This window comes from Maylandia zebra, linkage group LG1 (genome assembly GCF_041146795.1).
Source record: "Maylandia zebra isolate NMK-2024a linkage group LG1, Mzebra_GT3a, whole genome shotgun sequence".
In the NCBI taxonomy this organism is placed as follows: domain Eukaryota; kingdom Metazoa; phylum Chordata; class Actinopteri; order Cichliformes; family Cichlidae; genus Maylandia; species Maylandia zebra.
Genome location: NC_135167.1, coordinates 36,701,219 through 36,727,758, shown reverse-complemented (window position 1 = coordinate 36,727,758; position 26,540 = coordinate 36,701,219). Strand labels below are relative to the sequence as shown.

At 44.7% G+C, this 26,540-nt stretch overlaps 2 protein-coding genes across 3 annotated transcripts in view; both read left to right on the top strand.

Moving 5' to 3' along the window:
- The window catches only part of iqgap1 (IQ motif containing GTPase activating protein 1), a 42,674-nt gene extending 24,297 nt beyond the window's left edge, over nucleotides 1–18,377 (top strand). Inside the window, exons 8-37 of the mRNA XM_004566364.6 lie at nucleotides 180–358; nucleotides 659–746; nucleotides 834–991; nucleotides 1,072–1,156; nucleotides 1,228–1,391; nucleotides 2,188–2,348; nucleotides 2,454–2,578; nucleotides 3,567–3,730; nucleotides 7,017–7,107; nucleotides 7,180–7,347; nucleotides 8,002–8,144; nucleotides 8,228–8,398; nucleotides 8,495–8,578; nucleotides 8,659–8,730; nucleotides 9,017–9,086; nucleotides 9,166–9,530; nucleotides 9,772–9,935; nucleotides 10,018–10,242; nucleotides 10,396–10,536; nucleotides 10,619–10,703; nucleotides 11,632–11,864; nucleotides 11,977–12,109; nucleotides 12,257–12,359; nucleotides 14,348–14,483; nucleotides 14,577–14,664; nucleotides 15,039–15,248; nucleotides 15,327–15,493; nucleotides 16,454–16,576; nucleotides 16,688–16,796; nucleotides 16,890–18,377. Coding sequence (XP_004566421.1) covers nucleotides 180–358; nucleotides 659–746; nucleotides 834–991; nucleotides 1,072–1,156; nucleotides 1,228–1,391; nucleotides 2,188–2,348; nucleotides 2,454–2,578; nucleotides 3,567–3,730; nucleotides 7,017–7,107; nucleotides 7,180–7,347; nucleotides 8,002–8,144; nucleotides 8,228–8,398; nucleotides 8,495–8,578; nucleotides 8,659–8,730; nucleotides 9,017–9,086; nucleotides 9,166–9,530; nucleotides 9,772–9,935; nucleotides 10,018–10,242; nucleotides 10,396–10,536; nucleotides 10,619–10,703; nucleotides 11,632–11,864; nucleotides 11,977–12,109; nucleotides 12,257–12,359; nucleotides 14,348–14,483; nucleotides 14,577–14,664; nucleotides 15,039–15,248; nucleotides 15,327–15,493; nucleotides 16,454–16,576; nucleotides 16,688–16,796; nucleotides 16,890–17,003 — 4,319 coding nt within the window. The 3' untranslated portion in view covers nucleotides 17,004–18,377. The remainder of the gene's footprint in view (nucleotides 1–179; nucleotides 359–658; nucleotides 747–833; nucleotides 992–1,071; nucleotides 1,157–1,227; nucleotides 1,392–2,187; nucleotides 2,349–2,453; nucleotides 2,579–3,566; nucleotides 3,731–7,016; nucleotides 7,108–7,179; nucleotides 7,348–8,001; nucleotides 8,145–8,227; nucleotides 8,399–8,494; nucleotides 8,579–8,658; nucleotides 8,731–9,016; nucleotides 9,087–9,165; nucleotides 9,531–9,771; nucleotides 9,936–10,017; nucleotides 10,243–10,395; nucleotides 10,537–10,618; nucleotides 10,704–11,631; nucleotides 11,865–11,976; nucleotides 12,110–12,256; nucleotides 12,360–14,347; nucleotides 14,484–14,576; nucleotides 14,665–15,038; nucleotides 15,249–15,326; nucleotides 15,494–16,453; nucleotides 16,577–16,687; nucleotides 16,797–16,889) is intronic.
- A 1,761-nt stretch (nucleotides 18,378–20,138) lies between these two features.
- crtc3 (CREB regulated transcription coactivator 3) overlaps nucleotides 20,139–26,540 on the top strand; it is a 46,413-nt gene continuing 40,011 nt past the window's right edge. For both annotated transcript variants that reach the window (XM_076885608.1, XM_076885607.1), the window contains exons 1-2: nucleotides 20,139–21,382; nucleotides 25,623–25,733. In XM_076885608.1, the coding sequence (XP_076741723.1) occupies nucleotides 21,251–21,382; nucleotides 25,623–25,733 (243 nt within the window). In that variant the 5' untranslated portion in view covers nucleotides 20,139–21,250. The remainder of the gene's footprint in view (nucleotides 21,383–25,622; nucleotides 25,734–26,540) is intronic.

Sequence of the window (26,540 nt, the reverse complement as noted above, 5' to 3'; positions counted from 1 at the left end):
AGTGACGTCTTTACTGTGTCGTATATAACACCAGTTGAAAAGTGACTTCATTTAGTCAGCTGTGGCTCAAAGGACACAATTTTAACAGCCTGGTAAGGCAGCGATGTTACAATCCCACGTTTCAAAGTTTTTCCACAAAAACTAACAAAGTAAACGGTGTGACTGCTTCTCCTCCTCAGTGCACGCTGCTGTGATTGCCATAAATGAGGCCATTGACCAGGGCGTACCAGAGGGCACGCTGGCCGCTATGCAAAACCCCAACGCCATGCTGGTCAAACTGGATCCCAGCTGTGCTCAGCAGTACCACGACACGTTGTACCAGGCCAAAGGGAAGAAGGTGGCCAACTCACGCAAGCGGGTAACTGGATTTACCGTCCACTGCTTTCATAGCAGCCTGAGGCACATTATTTTATAATTAAAGATGAAGGGAGCTCATAGCAGTCGCGTCTGCTTTTTGATTAGAAAATAATTGAAGGTTCAGCCTGAAGATGGAAGAAAATGTTGGCATTAGTCTGCGATGTGCTGAGAATGGCTAAAACGAAGCACTGCCATACTGATGCACTTTGAATGCATGGCCCAAACATCCCTTTAAGCGCACAAACATCTTATTCTAGTATCATGCAGTGCAAACGTGTAACGTGCTGCTCTGCTCTCACAGCAAATGGAGAACGCCGAGGCAGAGAGGGACATCTACGATGAGCTTCTTACCCAGGCAGAAATCCAAGGCAATGTCAATAAGGTCAACGGTAAGCTACATCAGCACACACACACACTCTGTGGTATTTACTGGATTCTGTGGTGCACTCGTGGAAATGCCGACCTCTCTCCAACAGTGAACAATGCTTTGAGTGAAGCTGAACAGGCCTTGCTGAGTGGAGATGAGGATAAGTTGTATGAGGCGCTGAAGGCCATGGGCATTCAGAACCTGCAGCCCCAGAACAAAGCCTGGTACCTGAAACAGCTGCAGGGTGACCGAGAGAACAAAGAGCAGGTGGGGTCAACAGTCTAACAGCCACCACTGTAGCAAGCCTGCGTCCCTCTTTCCACATTAACCTGGTTTCTCCTTCTTAGACGTCTCCAGGAGAAGCCCTGACTAAGGACGAGCTGCAGAGCGGCGTGGACGTGGCCAACGGGATAGCAGAGAGCTACCTAAAGAGTACGACTGTAACAACTGTGTTATAAAAAAGTTATCTATGCGTTTGTAACTCGGTTCCTGTCTCTGTGCAGTGCTGAAAGCAGTGGAACGGATCAATAATGCAATCAGAGAAGGTGTGCCAGAAAAGACGGTGGAGGAGCTCATGAACCCTGACGCACAGCTGCCTGAGGTCTACCCGAGCGCTGCAGACCTCTACCAGAGAGAGCTAGTCAGCCTGCAGCAGCAGAGCCAAGAGGTACCCGGACCCAAAGCTCAGTGAATAATGTGAACGCTCACTGACACAGTTCTCAGCAGAGAAACGTGTTCGTGTGGCTTTAATGCCAATTACAGCAGCAGCTGACAGTCTTCCAGTTTATATCACAACAGGTGCTCTATTGGGATCCAGCCTGCTCTGATGATAGCACAGTTTATTTTATTTTTCACTGAGACGTACACAAAACAGAAAGGACACTAAAGTCTGCACAGACCGAGGTAGGAAGTACTCCTAACCCAAGTTCTCATCTATGTGAGAATATACTTTTTTTTTTTTCCCCCAAAAAGTTTTTTCGTGTGTTTTCCACGACAGACATCAGAATCCGTCTTTTGTAGCACAGCATGTGCTCACCGTGATGGCAGCCATTGGGTTGTGAACTTGTCGTTGCCGTGTCTCCTTTGGCGCCAATCGTGACCTCATTGTGTGAGAGCGTCAACCACTAACCTATTAGCTAATGCTAGCAAGCCTGGTTAGCAAGCATAAAATGTGCAGGTGCAGTGTTGTCGTATCAAACTCACCGTACCAGTTTCTGTAACTAAGAAAGATTTTATTTATTTCCACATGGAATACTTTGGTCCTGTTTTCCATGCTCCATGTTTGAATTCCCATTTCCTACCCGAGCATGGAGCCATGCTTGGTGTATATTTATTATATACTGGACTGGAAGCGGTGTGTATCTTACGACCTCCTTCATGACCGAGTAAACAGTGTAGTTGATTATTTTAGTAGCAATAATGGTAGTTTTACATATGAAGCGCTTTATGTTTCTGTCCCGCAGGGTAACCTTACCCACCCCGAGCTGCTCGTTGCCGTGGAGATGCTGTCATCGGTGGTGCTAATGAACGAGGCGCTGGACGTCGGAGACCGAGGGGCTCTCTGGAAACAACTGTCCAGCACCGTAACTGGACTCAGCAATGTTGAGGATGAGTACGCTCAGAGGTGAGCGCCTACGCCTGGCGTCATCAACACGTCCTTTGTCAAGTCTTGAGTGTTTCTGCGTGAACAAAAGCAGACGTGCAAACTCTTTACCCCTGTGCTCCTCAGATACATGGATGAACTGATGCGTCTCAAAGCAGCAGCCAGAGAGGAAGGGTCCGACTATCTGACCTGGAACGACATTCAGGCCTGCATCGACCAGGTCAACCTGGCTGTGCAGGAGGAGCATGAACGTAAGAGGCCACACGATCGCATCCATTCACGTCTTTGTCAGAAACTTGTGGCTGCTCGCTTGTTCACAGGTGTCTCACCTGGTAGATCGGTGTGTTTGCTGATCTCGTGTGTCCTCCCAGGATCAAACCACCACACCATGGAGCCACGATATTTCAGCAAAGTTTGAGATGATGTTCCTGATGCCATCCAAAAAATGCTGAACATCCTTCTGTTTTAAGGAGTTTCTGTCATTGATGACAGTCTTCCTAATTAAAAGTGTGATTTAGTGCCACGGTCTCAGACGTGCTCGTGCAGCAAACATAAACGCGTGGCGCTGCTAGATCATCGGTTTGACACTTTGATATAAAGTTTTTAAACCAACATCACCGTGGATGGCTCCACTGAACTGCCAATTATTGTACTTCCTCAAATGGCAGTCTAACAAACGCAGCCACGCCCCATAAACTCGCTGGTTAAAATGCTGCAGCTACATAAATGCTACATAAACATGAAAAGCTTTGTTCCAATTTCCCATCCATGGTAACAATACAACATATAGAGCCAGGTCAGGTAGAGCGAGCTGGAAACTTGGCGCTCGCGTCTCTCACCCCGTGTCATCACTTCTGCTCCCTCCCCGTAGTTATAAAAAAATAGATGGCTATGGACTCGAGACACCAGTCCACAAACAAATGAACAGAGTTTCTGGGTAAAACACAAACATACCCATGAATAGAACAGAATGATCTAAGCTCTGATCCATAAAATGTTTTCTTATTTGTTGTATGATATGTTCAAGTTTAAGAACATTTCAGCACCTTTATTAGTTATATTCCTTAGCTTTAGTTTAGTTATAGTGCACCTTTTTGTTAAATACTGCCACATCTTGACTTATCATTCAAGATGTGGCAGTATTTAACAAAAAGGTGCTTTTCCGTTGTCGTCCTATGAGAATCACACGTTTACAGACAGCCCAACACTTTCTGTGTGTGTCTGCTTCTGCATTTGTAGGAATTGCTGCCATTGGGTTGATCAATGAAGCCCTGGATGAGGGAGATCCTACGAAGACGCTGTCCATGCTGCAGAGCCCGTCAGCCAAGCTCACAGACGTGGACCCGTCGATTGCTCAGCACTACCATGACAAACTGCTGGAGGCCCGCAGGGAGAAGGCTCATGTAAGGACCTCATGTTCCTGATTTCTGCTGCGCAAAACTGAATAACGTGTTCGGCTGCATCTGCTAAGCATGGGCTGTGGATGGCAATTACTGCGTCACTCAGCCTCTATTTGCTTTTTGTGTGTATTCCTGTGAACATTATGCAAACAGGCTACAGTTTTAACTGCAGCTTAGACAGTTACAGCTTGGTTTTGGTTTTCTTTGACGTGACATGCGACGCATGTAGAAGACTTTAATCAACTTACTGACTTGTTTATATGAACTTAGTGCAATGTTGAGTCTTATTCAGATGGGATGGACTTGCTACTCTTGGGTCGACTAATGATCCTGGGCTATGCGAGGAGTGTTTGATTGTTCACACATCGTACTGTGTCACTAAAACACAGCTGTTGCAAATATTGCATGATTTAGTGTGTGTGTGTGTGTGGGGGGGGGGTGCACAAGAAGCTCACCAGGTGTCGTTCATGTGACTCTGTCCTCGGAGCGGTGCTTGATTCGAGTGGACGCTGATGTCATGTGTACCATCCCCCCTTACTTCCTGTCACACGTCTGTGTGCGCTTGTCTCCTTGCTCTCACTCTTTCCTGAGGCCTGACACGTCGTTTCTGTTGCTCCTCTTTGGTTGATCATTGATGGAGAGGCACCCGTGCTCTCTTTGACTCATTTGCCTGTGTTATCGTTACTGGATGGATGATGAGTCTGTGGAGGTTCTTGTGTGTTTGTGCGCGCTTGTGGTGAGGCAGTCAGTTTGCATATGATGTCACAGAACACTTGTGCTGTTTTCCTGTTGAAGCTGAAGCTCAGCTGCAGGAGCTGGTTAGAGCTTTACTGCCGTGCACAAAGGAAGTCCGCACTGACCAAAGGTCCCCTCCAGATTTCTCGAGCGTGGACTCGGTGCATTGCTTTTAGAAAGTAGTCTGTTTTTGCTCCAGCATAAACACTGATAAGGGAAATGTTCTTATCAAGTCACTGCCCACATTGTTTTCAAAGTCAACATCATCAGGTTCATCTAAAATCTGTAAAAACATCATATGGGAACTCACTTTGAGTACAGTCACCAGAAAAAGAGAAGCTGGGGAGGAAAAAAACCTGGATGGGAAAAGCAGCCAGCTATTTTCCTGCTGATTTCACAGGCATAGGAAATAACAAGCCAGTCTCAGTCGTTTGCTTCCATAAAAGGGCAGAAAGTTGACCGCTGCATTACAGACCCGCGGGCACTCTGACCGTGCTCGTCGTGTCAGCGGGCGAGTGCGGCTGATTGAAGTAACGAGCTGAAGACAGGAAGCGGTTAAAGCTTCCTGTTGGGTTTCAAAGGGTCGAAGTCAATGAGGTATTTCCCTGCCGCTGATGTCTCCAAGGGGCAGGGAATAGTGGGAATGTAAGGTGGCTGTTTCCAAGTAACGTGAGGTCAGGGCTTGCTTTGTTTTTTGCTGGATGTTGAGTTTGCGACTAGCTTCTTAGTGTCGCTCCTTTAACTCTGCAGAACAGTTAGTGAGAAGATATTTGGGCAGAAGCTGGCGTCTGTTGTGGGCAGAGGGCTGTGCCTAGATAAACAGCAGGAAGTCCTGCCCAGACTCCACTGACTAACAAGCTAAATATTCTCTCCTCATCCTCTTCATGTGATTGTAGCTGCAGTGTTTACAGTGTGCAGACTGTACTGTAGTTCTGCATGTGTGTGTTTCTCACGAGAGAGATTCATGTTTTCTAAGTATAGAAGAAAAGTCTAGATGGATGAATTATGGCCTCCCCCCCACCACCCCCCAGCTTTCACTTCCTCCCTTTCCACAGTGGGCTTGTATTGTGTGACAAACTTCATAAAGCTTTCACCCAAGTCCTCCTCCTCCACCCGCTGCCCACTCTGCCACCACACCCTGTCTAGCACCTCCTGCTAACTGCAGTGACTCATCGCCTGCAATCACCAGTTACAGCGCCAAAATGCAAACACACAAACAGTCATCGGCACCATCCCAGCTACGACTTTATTTACTATAACGACGGGGCTGGTTCGACTCCACACATGTGCGTGCTGCACAAGATGCGGGACCAGATTTTATCCGCCCTCTTCTTTCACACCTCCTGTTAATGCGTGGCACTAAATGTGAAGAGGCGGGGCGCACCAAGGAGGTGGGGGTGTTGTTGCCAAATGAGCTGCCTGCTCTCACCAGGCTCTGAAAAGCAGCGGGAACAAGCAGCAGCCAGCTCCTGCACTCTTTATACAGAGGCAGAGAGCGCCATCTGGATGCTGCTGTTTGCCACTGCATCTCATAACATTGTAGAAGTCGAGGTCTTGGAGTGGTTTGTATGGTGAACAAATGGCATGCTGGGCTACAGCTGTGAATGATTGCACTATGCAAATGTTCCATAAAGTAAAAATATGCACGGCAGGAGTTACATAAGATAAAAATATCACAGATAAATGACAGCGGCTTTCTGGGATTAACAAAGCATCTCTACAAAATCTGCTGTTCAGCTGTTGTGAAAATAATCTGTTTTTCTGAAAATGTATCTTTTAAATGCAATATTTAACCATTTTTGTGTCTCATTTAACTCTCAACATGCTGATATATGAAGGCAATTCTTTTCTGGTTGAGCAAAACCTACAAAGGGGCCGTAGTGTACTTTATTTTTTGTCATGTATGCTGGATTAGAATATTTCATATAATCAGGTCAGCATATAATAATAATAATAATAATAATAATAATACATTTTATTTAAATAGCGCCTTTCAAAGCACCCAAGGACACTGTACAACAGATAAAGACTGGAAATATACACAATGATAAAAATAGAAGATAAAAGTTAAAACATACAGAAATTTAAGAATAGGCAATTTTAAACAGATGAGTTTTAAGGGTGGACTTAAAAAGAGAGAATGAACTAATATTTCTGAGGTCCGGGGGTAGGGAATTCCAAAGTCGAGGGGCAGAGCAGCTAAAGGCCCTCCCTCCCATTGTGATCAGACGAGCAGAGGGAACAGAGAGAGAAAGAGAAGATGAAGATCTGAGGCAGCGGGATGGGAGCTTCATCTGTAATAATATGTAGAATAAATCCCTGTGAGCCAAAAGCTCAGGCTTTTTTTGTATTCTTGGCTCTTTGTCATGTCATAGATCGGGGATGTCCCTAATATGGTCATCATCTCAGATCCAAGCATGCACTTCCTGCTGTTAGCACTCTTCATCCTTATGTTGTGAGCAGCTCAGAGAGAGGTGACGGGAGCTCAAAGTGGCGTGTTTATGATTGGATTTGCTGTGTTTGTCTCAAAACATATTTTCATGTGTTCATCCAGGAGACACAGGATCCTTCTGCTGTGCTGTGGCTGGATGAGATCCAGGATGCCATTCTGAAAGCCAACCAGGACACAAAAGAGGCTTTGCAGTGTAAGAATACGTACATTTATGCCACACTTGTCTTCAGTAGTCTAGAGAGAACTAAAGCCTATCTATCTGCAGTCTCTCAGGCCATCCAGGCTGTTAACGAGGCGGTGGACAGCGGAGATGCAGCTCAGACGTTGGCCGCTCTGCGTGGTCCTGGAGCAGGACTGTATGGCGTCACGTCCGAGTGTGCGCAGACCTATCAGGACGACCTGGCCAAGATCAAACAGGAGAAAAAGAAGGAAGGTGAGGAGCCTGAGACGGATTAGTGATGTGGCGTTTTGATGAAACTCGCAACACTTGAAATAAGTAACACAGACTGTATATAAACGATGGAGACACCGCGATGTGCATAGTGAGGTCTTAGCGTTAGGAGGGTGGAGTACAAAGCCATCAGCTGCACAGGTGCACAGACTTACCTGCTGATTATTTCTAAGACACAAATATAGTGATAGAATTACTGATGGGGAGGTGGGTATTACTTTATCAGTGCCCTTAATATCTATTAAATATCTATTAAAAGGGGAACATCGACTTCGGGCTCAAGTGACTGTTAGAGGACCTGCAGCTTTCTGCACGAGCATTTCGTGTGGCTTTTCATGAACTCACGACTCTTTCTGTCTGTGTCAGAACCATGTAGAAATGGTTTGTTCCAGTCAGGCAATTGAATTTTTGCAAGGAAACACAAAAACCAAAAGAAGTGACTTTAGTGTCTGCTTTATGCTCGCAAAAAACACAAACCTGTTGGCCTTCATGTAAAATGCATACAGTTGAAGGCTCAGGCTGCCATAAGAAATGTGTTAGGGCTAATAAATAAAGTGCTAGCACATTACTACACTTCACAGCACAACTACGAGAGGAAACTTGCTTTTATCTTGCTTCTGTCCATCCTGTGTCTAGGTGATAATGGCAGTGAGTGGGTGAAACACTGGGTCAAGGGAGGACACAACTACTACTACAACCTGCAAACCAAGGAGGGCACCTGGGTGGAGCCAGAGAACTTCATTCAGAACAACACTCAGCTCAACAAGGAGGACATCCAGGTCGGCGTCTCTCCCAGGGAAGCTCTGCGGGTTCCCGGCTGTTTAACACACCTTTTAACTCTTTATTTTCTTCTGCCTGTCAGGGCGTGGTCTCTGGGGTAACCACGGCCTACAATCGAGAGCAGCTGTGGCTGGCCAATGAAACTCTAATAACCAAGTTACAAGCCCGCTGCCGTGGCTATCTGGTCCGAAAAGGCCAAAAGGAGAGGATGGAGTTCCTGAAATCCCAAGACCCTGCTGTTACCTGTATACAGGTGATATAGCCATGTTTACTGCCATCACGTTTGTGTGTAGATGGAAAGATGAGCCTGATGGAAGAAGTCATCATTTTTGGTCTCACTCGTTCTCAGGCTCACTGGAAAGGCTGCAAACAGAGGAAGGCGTTCAAAGACCGTAAGGAGTACCTGAAAGACCACACTGCTGAGGCCGTCAAGGTAAGCTTAGTGTGGGGCTCAATTCGTCTGCGTGTGATTAAATACGTGTGAAACTAACACATTCCTTTTATCTCTCTCAGATCCAGTCCATGGTTCGGATGCATCAAGCTCGTAAGAAGTATAAGGATCGTCTGAAGTACTTTGAAGATCACGTTAGTATTATTTGTTTCAGCCTCTGTCGTTTCAAATGAGCTGCCGCGGGACGCTCGAGAGAAGTCATTGTTCATCCTCTGCCACAATTTACATTGACGTAAACAAATTACTTGTTATTTAATGAAAGCTTTTTTACCGGGATATAAATCTCCTCTGACATTTCCTCTGGCTCCTGTGGCGTTCCAGGCGGTGGCTCATTTAGCACTTTGACACATGTGACCCTCTGCGGGTCCCTTTGGAGCTGTTTGTAATGAGCACCTTTGATCAAGCGGTTGTCACTTACAGATCAATGATGTGGTGAAGATTCAGGCTTTCATCAGAGCCAACAAGGCCAGGGACGACTACAAGACTTTGAGTAAGCAGGACCTGGGCTGTCAAACCAACTTTTCACGATTTAGGGGGGGCCACCTGACATGTTCCTTATTTGTCTCCAGTCAGCGCTGACAATCCTCCGATGGGGGTGGTGAGGAAGTTCGTCCACCTGCTGGACCACAGCGACCAGGACTTCCAGGAGGAGTTGGAACTGATGCGGCTCCGTGAGGAGGTGGTCACCAACATCCGTTCCAACCAGCAGCTGGAGAACGACCTGAACCTGATGGACATCAAGATCGGCCTGCTGGTGAAGAACAAGATCACGTTGCAGGAGGTGGTGTCCCACAGTAAAAAGCTGACCAAGAAGAACAAGGGCCAGCTGTCGGACATGATGATGATGACCAAGCAGAAGGGAGGCCTGAAGGCTCTAAGCAAGGAAAAGCGGCTTAAACTGGAAGCCTACCAGTACCTCTTCTACCTGTTACAGGTAAGAACCCAGGACATCGCTGCACTTTGTTGTCTTTGCTACAGGACACTGATGCACAGAGGGAGGAGAAGTTTCCACCAGTTTGACTTCTCAGAGTCGCTTCTTTAGATGAATGAGAGTAATGTAAACAGATCTGACATTTTTCCTGTAAAGATACAAAGCACTGAGCATCACAGTATCCTCACAGCGTGTTACCGTGGATACATACTGTAAGGTTGTTAAATTTTCTGCGTCCTTTCAGACCAACCCCACGTATCTCGCCAAGCTGATCTTCCAGATGCCACAGAATAAATCCACCAAGTTCATGGACTCTGTAATCTTCACTCTGTATAACTATGCATCAAACCAGAGAGAGGAGTACCTGCTACTCAAGCTCTTCAAGACCGCCCTGCAGGAGGAGATCAAGTGAGAAGCCCGATGACCTTTCTAATTCACAAAGAAATGTCTTAAATTCAATAAAAGACTTGTCATCAACAACTGTGTGCAGGTCAAAAGTGGACCAAATGAAGGAGATCGTCACTGGAAATCCTACCGTAATCAAGATGGTAGTGAGCTTCCACAGAGGTGCACGGGGGCAGAATGCACTGCGGCAGATCCTGGCGCCAGTTGTCAAGGAGATCATGGATGACAAAACGCTAAACATCAAGACCGACCCAGTGGACATCTACAAGGGCTGGGTGAACCAGATGGAGTCTCAGACTGGAGAGGCCAGGTGAGGTGGAGGTGTCCTCCAGCATCTTGTTCTCCGAAAACTCAGAGACACCACCTGGAGCGGCACAATAACAAGATTTTAAAGAACACTACCTTGCACATATAGGTACATTAACCTTATTCTATGTATCCTCCCTCATACTGTTGTTTACAGTAAGCTGCCTTATGACGTCACTCCGGAGCAGGCCATGAGCCACGAGGAGGTGAGGACCAGACTGGAAGCCTCCATCAAGAACATGAAGACAATCACTGACAAATTCCTGTCTGCCATAATCGTCTCTGTGGAAAAGATTCCGTACGTTGCTCCCAACATCGCTTTTTTCTTCTTCAGTGCCCACCTCTGGCTTGTGTCACAGCATCTGTGTGTTTTATTTCAGATACGGGATGCGGTTCATCTCCAAAGTGCTGAAGGACACTCTGCATGAGAAGTTCCCAGATGCTACGGAGGATGAGCTGCTCAAGGTTTGCATCAGTCATTTGCAAGCTTAATGCTCTTGTTTATCCATGAGGGGCAGCCAATCAGGAGAAGGTTATCTCACACGGTGGGAGGAGCAGCTTAAATGTTGTGTTTCAGACAGGACGAAGCATGTTAGCACTATGCTAACACCCAGCAGGTGTTATTTTGAAGTGTGAATCATGCAGACTACTTTAGTCGTGTTCAAGAACATCGGCATGTCTGTGCCTGTGCCGACTGTGCCTGTGTAAAACTGACAGTGCTACTGACACAGAGATGTGTGGCCCTAAGAGCATTACATGTTCAACCATGCTACACAGAAAGCACTCTGCATACAGCTCACTCTTTCACACTCTGACCTTTGACCTGGATCTTTCATAAGCCTCTCTTCTCCAGCCTTCTTCATCAATCATTTGCTTCGCTCTACTTTCACTGTTTGTTTCACACTCTTTCTTTTTTTCCCCTCCGTACTCTGCTGTTGCTCTTCTCTCCCCGCCTCACCAACCAGCTCCATCCTTCCTTTCCATGTTACGGCCGACTGCTGACGCAAAGGTGAGCCATGCCACTCTTCTGGCTCTCCTTCTCTTACTGCTCCACTTGTTCCTTACACTTTTAAGCGCTCTTCTGCATGACACACTAGCACTTATCCTGGGAGTCTGTTCATTACCCTCATGACTAATGATCCTAAAGTAGAGGGGTTCCAACCATAACAGCATATACAGTCTTGGGTTAAGGCCGCCTTTCTATATAATTAACATTAAATCCGATGAAGTCATACCTGTTGATACCTGTTGTTGCTCAGTTAGTGTTTTCCAGTCTGAGGTTTTAGATCCCAAACTTTCTTTGTCTAATAGTTTTCTTCATAATAGAGACAAAGCTTTGAAATGCTGCTGATTTTTCTGGTGGTGATCATTACGTTTACTTTGAAACTTTCAGATTGTGGGCAACCTTTTGTATTACCGCTACATGAACCCGGCCATCGTGGCTCCCGATGCCTTTGACATCATCGAGATGTCTGCTGGTGGTCAGCTGACCACCGAGCAGCGACGGAACCTGGGCTCTGTGGCCAAGATGCTGCAGCACGCTGCGTCCAACAAGATGTTCCTGGGAGATAACGCCCACCTCAATCCCATCAACGAATACCTTAGCACCTCCTACCAGAAGTTCAGGTCTGATACGATTATGAATGTGTGCACGTAGAACAGCTAAATAACAACCAAAACTGTTACTTTGTTACCGTTTCTGTTCCCCGTGACATTCTCCTCCTGTCTTCTGTCACAGGCGCTTCTTTCTGGCAGCGTGCGACGTCCCATCGCTCGAAGACAAGTTCAACGTGGATCAATACTCAGACTTGGTCACAGTCACCAAACCTGTCATCTACATCTCCATCGGAGAGATTATTAACACTCACACAGTGAGTTTGACTCACCTCATTCATCCATTTATCTCTCACTGACTGAGACTGAGGTGCCAAAGCGCTCGCTTTAAGGTGGTCTTGAAAAGTTTTGCCTGTACAGTACGAACACTGATCGGGTACTTGTACTTGAACTTGTATCCTTAGCTGCTGCTGGACCATCAGGATGCCATCGCCCCAGAGCACAATGACCCCATCCATGAGCTGCTTGAGGACCTAGGCGAGGTTCCCACTGTGGAGTCCCTCATTGGTGAGCTTTGTCGTTTTTTTTATAATATTTAGGAATTAACAGTAATAAGACAAAACAAAATGAACAAAACCACTGGAAGTGGCAAACTGCTATATATGTATATTAGGGGTGCAACTATACTCGTATCGATATTGAACCGTTCGATACAGTGCTTTCGGTTCGGTACGCATATGTATCGAACAATACAACATTTTTAATTTATTTGATCAACTTTTCTTCTGACGATGCTGTCTGTGTTGAGCGCTCAGTGGATCTGCATTCGACTACTCCGCCTAGGCTGCACTCTCGAGTGCAGATCCACTGAGCGCAGCGCAAGCTAGCGAGACAGAAGCTAAGCTCGTTGCAACATGGCAAATTGAACCTGCCCCACCCTCATTCAGATCTGGCGTTTGGAACTATTTTGGTTTTCATGTGACGTATGACCCTGAAGGTAAGCGCGTCATGGACAAAAGTAAAACAGTATGTTGGATGTGCCACGCAATGCTCAATTACATGGGTGGGAACTACTGCGTTAGCGCAGTTTGCTTGTTAACGTGTTGACGCCGTCCAGCCCCACGCACGGGGCGATCCGCGGTAGCTCGTTAACGGAGATTTGCCACGTTATGGCGTTAACGTCATTTCAACGAGATTAACGCTGACAGCACTAGTGGGAACACAACGAATATGACTGCACATTTACGCCGACATCATCCTAGTGCAAAGACAAAAACAACAAGCAGCATGCTACAAACTTTACCCGAGTCATTTAGACAGCCGTTAGCACATGATTCTCCTTATGGGGACCTGATATGTTTAATATGCTGCTGAGAATATAGCCCAGAAGAAGCGTATGGTATAGCTTTTATTTTTGAAAGAGCCATTTCTCTGTAATAAACTCTCTTTTCCAAAGATGAGTGATTTCTTGATCAGATTTATTATTTTATCCCTTTGTTGTTTCAGCAACATTAAATTTAAAAACTGTACGTTTGAGTTAAAATATATATTTATAATTTTAATAAATGACAAATTAAAAAGGCATGAACATTTTTTTTGTATCAAAAAAATATCGAACCGTGACACCAAAGTATCGAACCGAACCGTGAATTTTGTGTATCGTTGCACCCCTAATATATATATAATATAATAATATAACATAATATAATGTATATAACTGGTGAATAGCAAATATTTAAATGAACAACAAAAAAACTTGTTTTTACAGACTAAGGTTCATTAATGTTTGCTCATTCTTATCGTGGGCTGTAAGCTTGATGCCAAACACACCACATGCCTCTGTACAATAGGTACACCTATGGTATGTTTTTATTATTTAACATGAATTGCATATGCTCACATTAACTAGCTATAGTGTGTTAGTGTGAGGTGTGCATTCACACTCTGGGTGGCAAAGCAGACAGGCTGATTGATCTTCAAAGGACGATCACAGGGAGGGTGCAATCACAAGAACGAGTATGTGAGGTTAGCTATAAGGTTGTAGCACTTAGGTTTAGAGAGTCCTTCATGGAAAGAAATTTAAAGACATTTGTAGAAATATAAAACATCCAAGAAACGGCTGAAAACTTCCAAATCATTTCAAATCTATAAGAAACCCCTGGGTTGCAAAACCCTGTGAAACATATTTGTGACTAAGAGGAAGCGTCTGTCTGGGTCAAGCTTTCAAGGCCAACTAAATGTTTCAGTTTACAGGACCTTAAATGTTGGTAGAGTGGAATCGATCCCTAAATGACTTCAAATGTGTTGCTGAGCGTGGCTGCACCGTAAAACGTAACCACAGAACATTTTCCTCCAATGTTCTGTGGTTTTCATTTTGGTTTTCATATCCTGGCTTTTGGACTTCCTCTGGCCTAAAATATGCTGGCAGGGAACGTTTGTGTGAAAACAACAGGTCTGTCTGAAACGGTGGCTGTCTAAACCCTGCCTCCACTCTGCAGGTCACGGGTCAGGAACTCGTCAGTAGTTTACGATGCCTTGTTTTCTGTTGCACTCAGGTGAAAATCCTCTCCCCGCTGACGACCCCAACAAAGAGCTGATGGGCAAAACCGAAGTGTCGCTCACTCTCACGAATAAATTCGATGTCCCCGGTGAGGCCAACGCTGAGATGGACGCAAAGACGCTCCTGCTAAAGTGAGTTCAGACCGCAGAGTCCAAGTCAGCAGCTTGCTGTTTGTCGGATCTCTTTGACTTCTCACATCTCTGTCTTTGTGTTTCTCTCTCCAGCACCAAGAGGCTCATTGTGGATGTGATCCGGTTCCAGCCTGGGGAGACTCTGACCGAGATCCTGGACTCAACAGCCAGCCCAGAGCAGGTGGGGAGTGCATGACGTTGTGTGTTTCTGCACCAGGTCTCAGTAATCTGGATGGGTGATGACTGTAACCAAGTCAACATCTCAGCAGATGGTCCTGAGACATGTCTACTCAGCATGTTGTATCTGAGCGGAAAACTACTGAGCTGCCTTACGACCCAAAACAGGAACTGACTTTTACACATGACTCTTTGTCCTGTAGTTGGTGAATTACTAACACAAAACTGCAATAGCCACATATTTGGTAACATCCTCTTTCAATCAAAAGGAGTGAAGTTTATGGGAAATTAAAAACTCACTACAACTACTAGTGTAACAGTATTACTGCTGCCACTTCTGTTAATGACAGTTTTAAAGACTCTGAACATAATGTGCAGGAGGCAGAGTACCAGCGGGCCATGCAGAGGAGAGCAATCAGAGATGCCAACACGCCTGAGAAGATGAAGCAGGTCAAACCGGTGGTGGACGACAGCCTGACGCTGCAGGGCAAGAAGGACAAGATCAAGAGTAACCTGCAGAGGCTGGCAGAGCTGGGGAAGGTCCACCCAGAGAACCGCTATCAGGACCTCATCAATGACATCGCCAAGGTAAAATAAACTGCTCGTCCCTTCAATGGACAAATAAGAGAGAGGCTGCCTCACGGGTTGTCGTTTCAATGTCTGCAGGACATCAGGAATCAGAGACGGTATCGGCAGCGGAGGAAAGCCGAGCTGGTGAAGCTTCAGCAGACCAACGCCGCCCTGAATTCAAAGAGCAACTTTTACAACGTGCAGATCGACTCCTACAATCAGTACATCAAGACCTGCATGGACAACCTGGCCAGCAAGGGCAAGTGAGTGACCTCCACTGTCTGCTGGTTGTTACTGCTGTCATGAGCTGCACTGCTGCTGGGGATACGGCGAAGTTTGTCACCTACATGTTGGTAAAGTTGTGCGTTTGTCAGTGCAAACCTCAGTACCACATCTGAAACATACCGCACTCAAACGTCCAGCGTAAATGGGCTTCAGACGTGACCTGAAAATGTCACATCCTGTATCCTTTCCCTCCGCAGACGAGCTTACAGCTCACGTCTGATTTGTGTCAAAACCAAAAATAGGAGCCAGTCTCTCACACTGGTCCTTGGACTCCTTGTTTTTGGGTTTTAATCTCTAATCACTGAGTGTTTTATAGCTGCCAGATTTTTTTAATGGACCATCGTTGCCTCTGAAGGTTCGAGGCAGGTTGAGCTTCATAATCTTTTCCTGGGGGATCAAAGATGTTCTTGGCCTGCCCGGCATCTTCTCTCACTGTTGGTGTGGCAGAAAGACCTCTTGATTGTGCCACATGTCTTCCCTCGGCAGACCTGGGGGGGACAAAGAAACAGAAACTGAACATGCACTTGACCTGATGGGCAACCTTCGGGCTTGTTCTCATCCTCAGCTCAGTGTGAGCGTTCGTTAGCACAAGCTGATGTTTGAGGCTCGTATCCGCCCATAACAGAAACACAGGCAGTGGCGTGGGCTGCTCGGTCAAATTTAAATCACGAAGCTGTCTTTTTGTTCGTCTTTTGGCTGTTTGAACTCTGTGAATGTGATGAAATTGCTGTTGTTACATACAGCATAAATCTTTGTTCTTTTCCTCCATTTAAATGCACGTTGGCGACTTGCGATGCGTCGTCTGCTGCATGGTGACCGTGCAGCATTGGCTTCAGTGTTTTTAAAGTCTGCATGTCACAGCCTAGAATACAATAGTGAGCCTTGAAGTCTGTGCTGAGAGCTGCTTTTATTGTACACTTGTGTGTCTTTCTTCTCAGGTTGTCAAAGAAACCAGGCGACAACAAGGCTAAGAAGAGCAAACAGGTTTCTCAGAAATACACAGCCGCCCGCCTGCACGAAAAGGGCGTGCTGATCTCCATAGAGGACCTGCAGCCCAACCAGTGAGTTGTGCAGCTGATCACGTATACAGTTAGCTTCATGAACAGCCCAAGGTTAGAAGTCTGCCGTTCCTCTGCTTTAAACAGCCGTCTTCTGCTCTTTTCTCATCGCAGGTTCAAGAATGCCATTTTTGAGATTTCCCCATCGGAGACGGTCGGAGTGTTTGACGTGAAGGCCAAGTTCATGGGCGTCCACTTGGAGACGTTACAGTTAGAATATCAGGTAGCGTTGCCTTTCTCAGCTTCGTTGGCTCTTCTCGTAGTAGCTTGACCAGCGACGTATTTTGTTTGAGCTCTTTGGGTTTTTGTTTCACAGGATCTGCTCCAGCTGCAGTATGAAGGCGTGGCAGTGATGAAGCTCTTCGACCGGGCCACCATTAACGTCAACCTGCTCATTTTCCTGCTCAACAAGAAATTTTATGGGAAATAGAAGAAAAAAAAGAGGAGAAAAAAGGGCTAGAGACACTGAAACCACAACCCCCCCTCTGAGGGTTGCTTTAAAGCCCTGACCAGAACCATGCTGTCTTACCTACACATTTCCTCCAGCACGTCTCCACTGTGCCTATACAAGTTTATGCATTATGTTTTATTACATGGATATGTAGTATCCTTTATTCTTAATGCAAAACCTCCATTACCCAAGTTTTTTCCTAGTGCCTCATCTCTCATTGAGGCTCGGTCAGAGGTTTAAGATTTGTAATTTCTGTTTTTGCTCTAAATACTCTGAATATGTTGTGCATGGGCTTAGATCTAAAAAGAAAAAAGTGTATTTTTTTTTTATGTAAAGAGAGTTTTACGTCTTTTTCAGCTGTTAGTTCATCCGCTCACCTGACTGAGAAAAGCCCGATGAACATCATCGATGTGCATGCGCACTTTTCAGCAGGGTTGTAGTACACGGCACTTTGTCCAGGAAAAACTGAGAGAAAAGAAAACGATGGGCTCCTTATCTTTGATCGTGTGTTTATGGTGAAAGCGCTGCAGCCGTCTCTCTCTCTGATCATCTTCTCCTGGCTTTACTGTGACATCAGTCACCAAAATGTCCAATTCTAACACTGAGCTGCAGGAGTGTGATGTTACCTCTGAAGTCCAGGCTGCACTGGTGCTGATCTGGCTCTGAGGCCTTTCCTGTCTACAGACGGGTCAGTGGTTTTGAGTGGACTGAGCTGGCCGTGACTGCAGCCCTGCTGCTTCTCAGAACTGACCTGCCGTGCATTTGTGCTTCTGGCTCCCGCAAGAGAAGCAAGCGAAACGTGGAATCACACGAAACTGGGCAGACGTGCCGCTTTGCTGGCTTTCTCAGATAACTTACTGGAAATCATTATTTTTCTTTTTATCTTGTAGAACGATTTGTTACGTTATAAAATGGGTAAGCACAACATGATGCCTGATGAATTGTAAAACAAGATGGGATTTGGACTTGTAAGCTGAGCAGATGTTAAATACTGAGAATGCTTCTAGCGTTGAAAATACCTGGTCGCCATTATTTATATTTTATATGTTTTCAGTCTGCTGGAGCTGATGGTTGCACCATCACCCAACGAGCTCCAGTGTGCGGTGCAGTGTTACAGCACCTTGTGGGCCCACTAGATGTCACTCTGCGCTGTCACGTCGTGGCGTTTGAGTGGTCCTTGAAGCGATTGTTTCAGCCAGGCTGAAAATCTGTGCAGACTTGGTGAAATCGATTTTGCTTCTCACGCAGACTCACTTTGATCGGAGGTGGCCACCTTGTGCTCGCTTCATTATTTGTTCTTCATTTGATGAAATGTGCTTGTTCCAGTTTCAGAATAAAGCTCTACCAATGCGCTGCCTTTTTCCTAATCTTACAGTTTTCGTGCAGGAAGAGAAGGCGTTTTCCCAAATGAGCATTTCCATTTTATGTTACAACCACCTGTAAACCCACCTCCACTACACACACAACCAGAAGGAATGTGTAGTGAAATTACAACCCGCTTCCCATAAAGTTTGGATGTTGCGCAAAATGTTAATAAAATGGTGATTTTCAAATCTAGATTTGATTGACAATTAAAAAGAAAACATTAAACAGAAAATGTAACACTTTCAGAAAACGTTCAGTCCATTCTGACTACGGCAGCAGCGACATGCCTCAACAAAGTAACAGACTGAGTATAAAAGGAGCATCTTGGAGAGGCAGAGGTTCAGCACTGCAGATCGCTCTTCCTCACTGTAGAATTGCAAAGACTTTGATGATCTCATCATCTGTGCTATGTAATAATATCTACATATTCTAGGAAGCTGAAGAATTCTCTGTGCAAGGATTTCTGAGCCCTCAGGCGGCACTTCAGTAAAAACCGATGTGATTCTGTCAGGGACACTTCCAGACATCACGGTGTCGTCTATTGATGCAGGTTCAAGCCCTGCGATGCGCAGACAAAGCCATACGTGAACCGGAAACACTGCTGTCTTAACATGGACCGAGGAAAAGTGGAAAACTGTTCTGTGGCCAGACAAATAGAAAATGTGAAATTTGTTTTGGAATACAAGGATGCTGCATCCTCTGGGATAAAGAGGAGAGGGACCTTCTGCTTCTCTGCACTACATTAGTGTTTCCACACGAGTGCTGAAAGGTAAAGGCAGGATTTGGAGCTCACATACTGCATCTATTACAACAGCGTGGCGTCACAATGGCAAAGTCCAGGTGCTAAACTTGCTCGCCTGCATTCCAAAGCTTCCATCAGCAGAAAACATTTGACGCATCGTGAAACGAAAGACATGACAAAGACGAACCAGGACTGCTGTGTCCTTTCCCAACAGCTGGTCTCTCTGCCCAGAAGTCTATGGAGTAATGCTATTGTGCACAAGATATGCACGACATGCATTCTGTTTTTATTTACCTGTTATACACAGTATTCCAACTTTTTTGGAAATGGATTTGTAAATGTGTCATACTACTGTGTCATACCCGCAGTTTTCAGTAATTTGATGTATTGTAGCTAAATGCTGAGTGTTCTCAGTGTCTGCAGGCTCGACAGCAGTGTGGAGTTTTCCTGCACAGATGTTTCTGTGTGTTTGAAAACTGGGTGCCCTGCATAAACCTGAGACACACACCAAACTTTGTTTCCTGTTTGACTGATTGGATTGTTCACATATCATTAAGATTCTGATTTACACAACCTTTTGTTCCAACAGAACAACAGGACAGTCCAGCTCCTGAATTCTTTTACTTTCCATCATGATATGTGCAAAATCTGGATTTCTAATAGGTGAATTGTAGAGCACAGTGTACTCATGTTTATGGTACATTCATGCACGATGTACATTTTAAGGGTGTTTTTCATGTGTATTTCAGAGCACGATTTGTACATAGCTTATTCCAAGAAACACAGCGTTTTATTATTCTATTTCATAGAAACATGAAAATTAATTTGATAAATGCAATACTTGCATATCTAAATAGCGCATTTAAGAAAATCTTGTAAGCACAGAAGTAGTTTTCTTGATCTATAGCTATAGCCAGTGATGTTCCATGTTTTGTTTTTACTTTTTCTTGCGGCTGCGTAAGGTAAGGGCGTGGTGACTTTGTCGCCCCCTTGTGGATACCACAGGTACACACCGCCTTTGACGAGGTAATGTTTTTCTCGCAGTAGTATGAGGATAACAAGCCAGCCGATCTGAGTTGCTGTTACTCGCTCCCTCAACCAAGGACGAATAAGCTAAAAACATTTTTTCCGAGAGACATTTTTTCGGCGACGGGGAAACCACCGTTTTTTTTCTTCCCTGTCGGCGCTGTTTGTTTTATCTTCACGGAGTCGCTCGGCTGGAGTTTGTCTTCGGTCTCTATGCTGTCCATGGATTAACACTAGAGTCGACTCCGAAGCGCTGTCATATCAGCTAAAGTGTCAAACTGTGGATTGTGATCCTTACGTCACTTGCCAATATTCAGCGGCTGCTTTCCCCGGTTTGGTTGGAAACAAAGTGGAACTACAGCTAAGTCTATGCAAAACGAGCGGAAACTTGTTGAAATACAATTCGGCGAGTAAACCTTTGGCCAACTGCGGGTCAGCTTTACTAGCGGGAGTGGAGAGATTTAGCTAACGAGGCTATCAACTTTCTCTGACCGCAGCTGTAAATATTTAGGTGGAAGTTTCCTCTAAAAGATACCGACAGCGGGTAGCTGTCGACAAGCAGATAAAGTGCATTTGTCGGAATTAAAATGGCACTGACAGTAGCTTAGCCGACTAGCTGTCGCTGTTGCTCTCCGTTCACTTCCAACGCTATGTTAGCAGTGACAGCTAACGCCATGTTAACGTTAGATTCAAACAAGTGGTTCGCTGGAAGAGTGTCAGCGTGAAGTTACAGCTTAACTTTAACCCATTGTCGCCTCGCAGTTTGCCTAGAAAGTCAGAGTAAATATATACTTTGCAAAGTTTTTATTTTGTCCGCTTTTTAGTCACACTTAAACAACTTTTATTAAAGGGAGCTTTGAGTGTTAGCCTAGCCGCGTTAGCTTGCCTGTTGCCTTGTAAAAGCATTGAGACAGTGCAGCCAGCCGAGCTACGTCTGAAGTGACTTTAGTTTAACCGATAACGCGAGGTGTGCTCTTAAAATTCTCATGGGTTTGCTACAACGCTTGCTGAGAGACTTTGCAAAATAAGACCCCACCAGCACAGTCTTCCACTCAAAACAAGTAGCTGAAGTTGTTGAACTGCGGCCCGCACCATGTCCAGCTCCCCAGGCACAGGTGGCTCGAACCCCAGGAAGTTCAGCGAAAAGATAGCGCTGCACAACCAGAAGCAAGCAGAGGAGACGCGGGCCTTTGAACAGCTGATGACGGACCTCAATGTCTCAAGGGTAAATGCGCTTCACTTTCAGCTTGTTGACATTTATTGCTCTCTTGTCTTCTACGCGGATGTGGTCATATACCTCATTCACACCGGAGCTGTCAGGCTTCATCTGCCGGCGGAGATTTCTGGTATTCAACCAGTACTTCTCGTTTCTCTTGAGCAGCCGTAAATCACACCCGTCGATACTCGGCTTATGTAATTCTACTCAAGAGCCAAATATTAAGCAACTTGCGACTTTGGGTGCAGCGATTGACGTACAGCCTTTTTAAACTGCAGTCGGCGGTGAGACAGGAATGGAGAAATTGGCTCCTTAATATTTGCACCAACCGCTTAAAAGCCGTCCTGTTTGTCATGGGCGTGTACAGGATTTTTCTTGAATGGGATAGCACGGGGAGGGGGCACAGGAAGTTTTTGGGTTTTTTTTAGCACAAATAAATAAAGTGTACACATTAGGCACAGAAAACATGGGCACAGTTTTCCAGCTTCTGTGTAACCCCGTGATGCCGTTATATGAAACATTCTCTTTTTAGACTTACTTTTTACTAAAGTCATAAACCTACTTTATTTTCTTATATATTGTTAATTTTAATATAATATTTTATTAAAAACATATCTAACACAACCGTATAAAAGTTTGAGCACAAGAATAAAGTAACTAAAGTAAAAGCACTCATTATGCAGAATCATATACATAATGATTTTGTCTCATAAGTATTTATGCATTTGTGTATCAGATGAGTTTGACTCCTTACTTAATGACTTTTATCTGTATTTATATAGCATCATTCATTAGAGTTATATTTTTAAACATGCAAAATAAGACATAACTAAGCTTTACAATATAAGTACAATATATTAATCTATATTATAGTGGAGCAGAAGTAGAGACATAGAAGTACTTAAAGTACCAGTGAAGTAAAAGTACACGAGTACTTTTTCCCCCCAGACTGTGCTCTCGCTCGTTGGCGCTGGCGTTGTAAGAGTTAACACTACCATATGCTGATGGCGTTGGCAGCCGGCCTTCCAGGCCCCCTTCTGGACATGCTCCGGCTTCATAAACACTGAAGGAGTTTCCTGTTCAGAAATGCAGAGTTTACACGTTGTCAGTGTATTTCTTGAAAATGCTTTCACAGGTTCAACCTGATGCTTACTGTCTCATGTAATACGAATTTGAAAAGAGAAATCCGACTAGGGCGAACTAAAGAGGCTCGTGATGTCGGCACATTAGTTACATAGTCTCAGTCTTTGTGTCAGTCAGTGCTTCGCTTCACTTTCTTCACTTGTCACATTTGTATACTTGTAAACATGTGATGACCAGTGTTGGGTTACAATGTAACAATTAGAGTAACGCATTGCTGTAGTCACATTACATTTTTCAGTAACTCGGTAACACATTACTGTACTTAGTTCAGTAAGTACACGGCTGTAACCATTATATTGTTACTTGCATTAGTGTTTTTTCAGTGTGCCGCCTTTTCCAGTGAACTGTTACTGATGACAGTACCTAATTCAACGTGTGACTCTAGTTTAACAAGTTGCGAGCAGCAGCAGGTTTGTAGTGCAATAGTAGTGACAAAGCAAAGTATCCAAAACATCCAGTGACATGGCACAAGTCAAAATATAAGCAGTCTGGGTCGTGTTTTCTCAGGAAATTTAAAGTAAAAGTATCAAATAACTGTGTAACACGTTAGTATAACAATAACTAAAGTAACCTTGTAACTCTTCAGCAGCCTGCACAGTATTTGCCACATAGTAACATTGAAAGTGAAACAATTTTCTGCCTGGCACGTTGAACATTTGAGTGTTTTAACCTGTTGCTTACAGCTCCACTATGCAACTACGTCAGTAATTTCCATCTGTCGTTGGCGCTTCCTGTCATATGGACTGCAACCATGGCTCCATATGACAACCGATGCTCCAGCCATGCTCGGTTGATTCATTTGTTTACATTTGGGTTGCACATTACCTGCTGGTAGCATCTTTTCCTCCTTCGTAGTCTGGTGGGGGTTTTTTGTTTTGTTTTTGTTGCAAATGGTGAAACATGTTTGTTATTTTGGCCTTTATTTTCCAAAGTGCTGTGCTTTGTTGGAGGTTGCTAAGTAGTGCTCTTTTAAGTTGTTGTCAGAGTCTGGCAAGCAGCTCTTGCTCTCAGACATTCCATGACTTGCCTTGTTATGCACACTAGGGAAGTCATGGTGTTGCTATAACAATGATGTTCTGATATTACACTATTTCAATGTCACAACATTTGTCTTTAGGCCAACCGAAGTCAATAAGGCTGCTGTTGGCAGATGTTGTTGCACGTCCCTGACATGACCACCTCATGTACTCTAGGAACTGTGCTCAGTGACTGAAAAGATGATCAGAACGTAATTCTGAATTGTAACTCAAACAAAGACAGATTGATTCTCATGCGATGCTACAAAAAATAAAGAGAAAATGATTAAAAAATAGATGAAAACGTTTCTGTTATTTCCGGACGGATGCCAAACGTTAACATTAGGAGCTGGTAATGGCTCCTGTTGTAGCTGCTCTGTCTGAGAAAAGACACGCTTGTTGTTTAGTGGTTAAACAGCTCTCCACACCAACACTAAAGCCCCATCCCAGCTGTGAAGCATTAGGGTTTGGAGGTGCTTTGCTACCTTAGACCTGCATGCGTTGCAGGTGCAATTATGTCAGAATTGAGATGGGAAGTTTTCTTAGTTACTGAAGACATTAAATGTACAGTGTTTGTGTATTATTTGCTAGATTGTTTAGATTTGTGACTAGGATGATATCAGACCACACATAAACCTGGAAAATTCATTTTCCTGTGACTGTAAACCTTATGCATTCCAAGTCATAAAAACTCCTTGGATGATATAAAGGCCTTTTCACATTATTCTCATTCCATCCACTGACAGTGGGCTCTTTCTGTGCGAGCGAGAGTCCTGAATGGCTAGTCAAAGAGGATGTGGTTTTGAGGCGACACTGAGTTAAGTTTGCCATAAGATGTGAACTGTAAGTGACCTCTGAGACAGAAAAGCCCAGTCAGTGGCCAGGCCACAGGGCACACTTGAAGCAAACAGCTGAAATTAGAAATAGCTGCTTCAGCATTTACACCAACCATAAAGTCTTACTATCAACCCCTGAGAAGCTCTGCAGAACTCTGCATTGTAGCGAGTACACCAAGAGGCTTAAGTCTGCACCCTTCACATACATAAATATATGTAGATGTTACATAAAGGCTGACCCAGACACTCTAAGAGAGGCAATATTTTTTTCATGTGTCCTACATTAATAATCAATGTTACTGAAATTTGAGGCTAGAAACCCTCTGACATTAAATACCAGTTGTTGGCAGTAAAAGTTTCTGAGTTGGCTTGAGGAAGCCTGTGTTTACCAACTTTTCTGTCGTGTATATCACAGACCCATTGGTTACTGACCACCAGCACCTCTAAACACCGTACCACTGTCTGCTGTGCTGTGTGTGCTGAATCAGAACAGTCTTTCGCCCACACTGCACAGAAACTGATACATTTTGTGCCAAAAGATAAGGTTTTTAGTCCAGTGGTCCTAGCTCGCCCCGAATTTCTTGCCAACTTCAGTCTCTTTGTAAACTCTTATACAACACGATACAATCAAACAAGGCCAGTCTTTGAAATTTAAATTTTGTCCTTTCGGCACTCTAAGGGAAGTTGGCCCTCTGATTTGCCTATCCCCGATCACAGCTAAGGGCCGGCCCTGTTTACCTTGGCAGAACAAGCTGCCTTCTGTTTTCTGCGAGGTAATCATTGTGGCGTCTTTGCAGTAGGCTGCTAATGTGGACGCCAAGCTGCCCATTTCCTAGAATGTGTCCCCAGTGTCCAGTGGATATGGCTGCTTTTTAATCAGACAGACAGTTTTTAATGCATTTATACATTACGCCTGTCTCTCTGTTCACTTCCAAAATGTAGATGGTAAAATCAGATTAAATAATAAGAGCACAGCTGTGCTAAAGCATCTGGAGTGGCTGCTTGCACTACGATATTGCTTCAAACTGATTGAAAACCATAAATCCATTTGATGAGACATGCAAAGAAAAAAAATGCAATTTGAGGAGCAGTGACAGTATAACAGGAGTGGGCCCCAAGTGACATTTTAGACATCCGCAGGATATTGCAGAATTTGAAGTATGATATAAGGTCGGTTGCTCAAATTCATTTCTCATTCAGAACTTGTTCTCTACGTGCCCAGACGATCAACACGTGACTCTGTTTTTGTCGTAGGTCCAGTTTCAGAAGATCCAGCAGCTTCGCTTGTCTCAGTCAAGGGCACAGTACTACGGAGGCTCTCTGCCCAACGTCAATCAAATCGGCAACACCAGCACTGAATTTCAGGTGGGAACTCGTCACCATCAAAATATACAGCACCCACACAGACTGCATTCAAAATGTAATAACACCTCTCTAAGACTTTAAGCAAAATGAAATATCATGGACTTGATAAGGTCTGTATGAAATCTGTGTGGAAAAAAAGCCCAGAGGTTTAACAGAAATACTCATTGTGCACTTGGGCCAATTCTTGTGCAGTTATGCTGCAGTGAAGTTGAGCCAAATTCAACTCTTTCACTAGACGAGCCTTATTTCTGTCTTTCTTTATATATGTATGTTTGGTCTTGGTGGAGCTCTGCATTAGCGCTGCAGCTGCATCAGTGCAGCATTGTTGTTCAAACCTATTAAGGAGGCCTCACAGGGCTAATGTCAGTTTGAACATGGCCTCAGGACATACTGGTGCAGAAACACGGGAGGTTTTAGTCGGTTTGAAGTTTTGAAGTTAAGCTAAAAAAGATTTCTTATTAAAAGAAAAGAAAAAGATGTGTGCTTTCCTTGAAATTGCAGTCCATCATGTGTAAGCTCTCGTTTTCATTGAGGGGTTGTTCAAGGTCAGCTGTGTTTGATGCCCACTTTTGATGTGCGGCTCAACTGCAAAAGCAGCAAAACTGTGTGCTGGATCTTTAGAAGTGCAAACAAGCTGCTCTCGAGAGCATTAAATAATTCACTCGAGTTTCTGCAGACTGGAAGAAAAACCAGGATAAAACATCAATGCTGCAGTTCTAACAGAGCTTTTCTGTCACACTGGGACGTGTATCAGTTCTCTGAGGAGTATCTGTCCTAAGATACACAAAGTCCAGGTAAAGGTGTCCC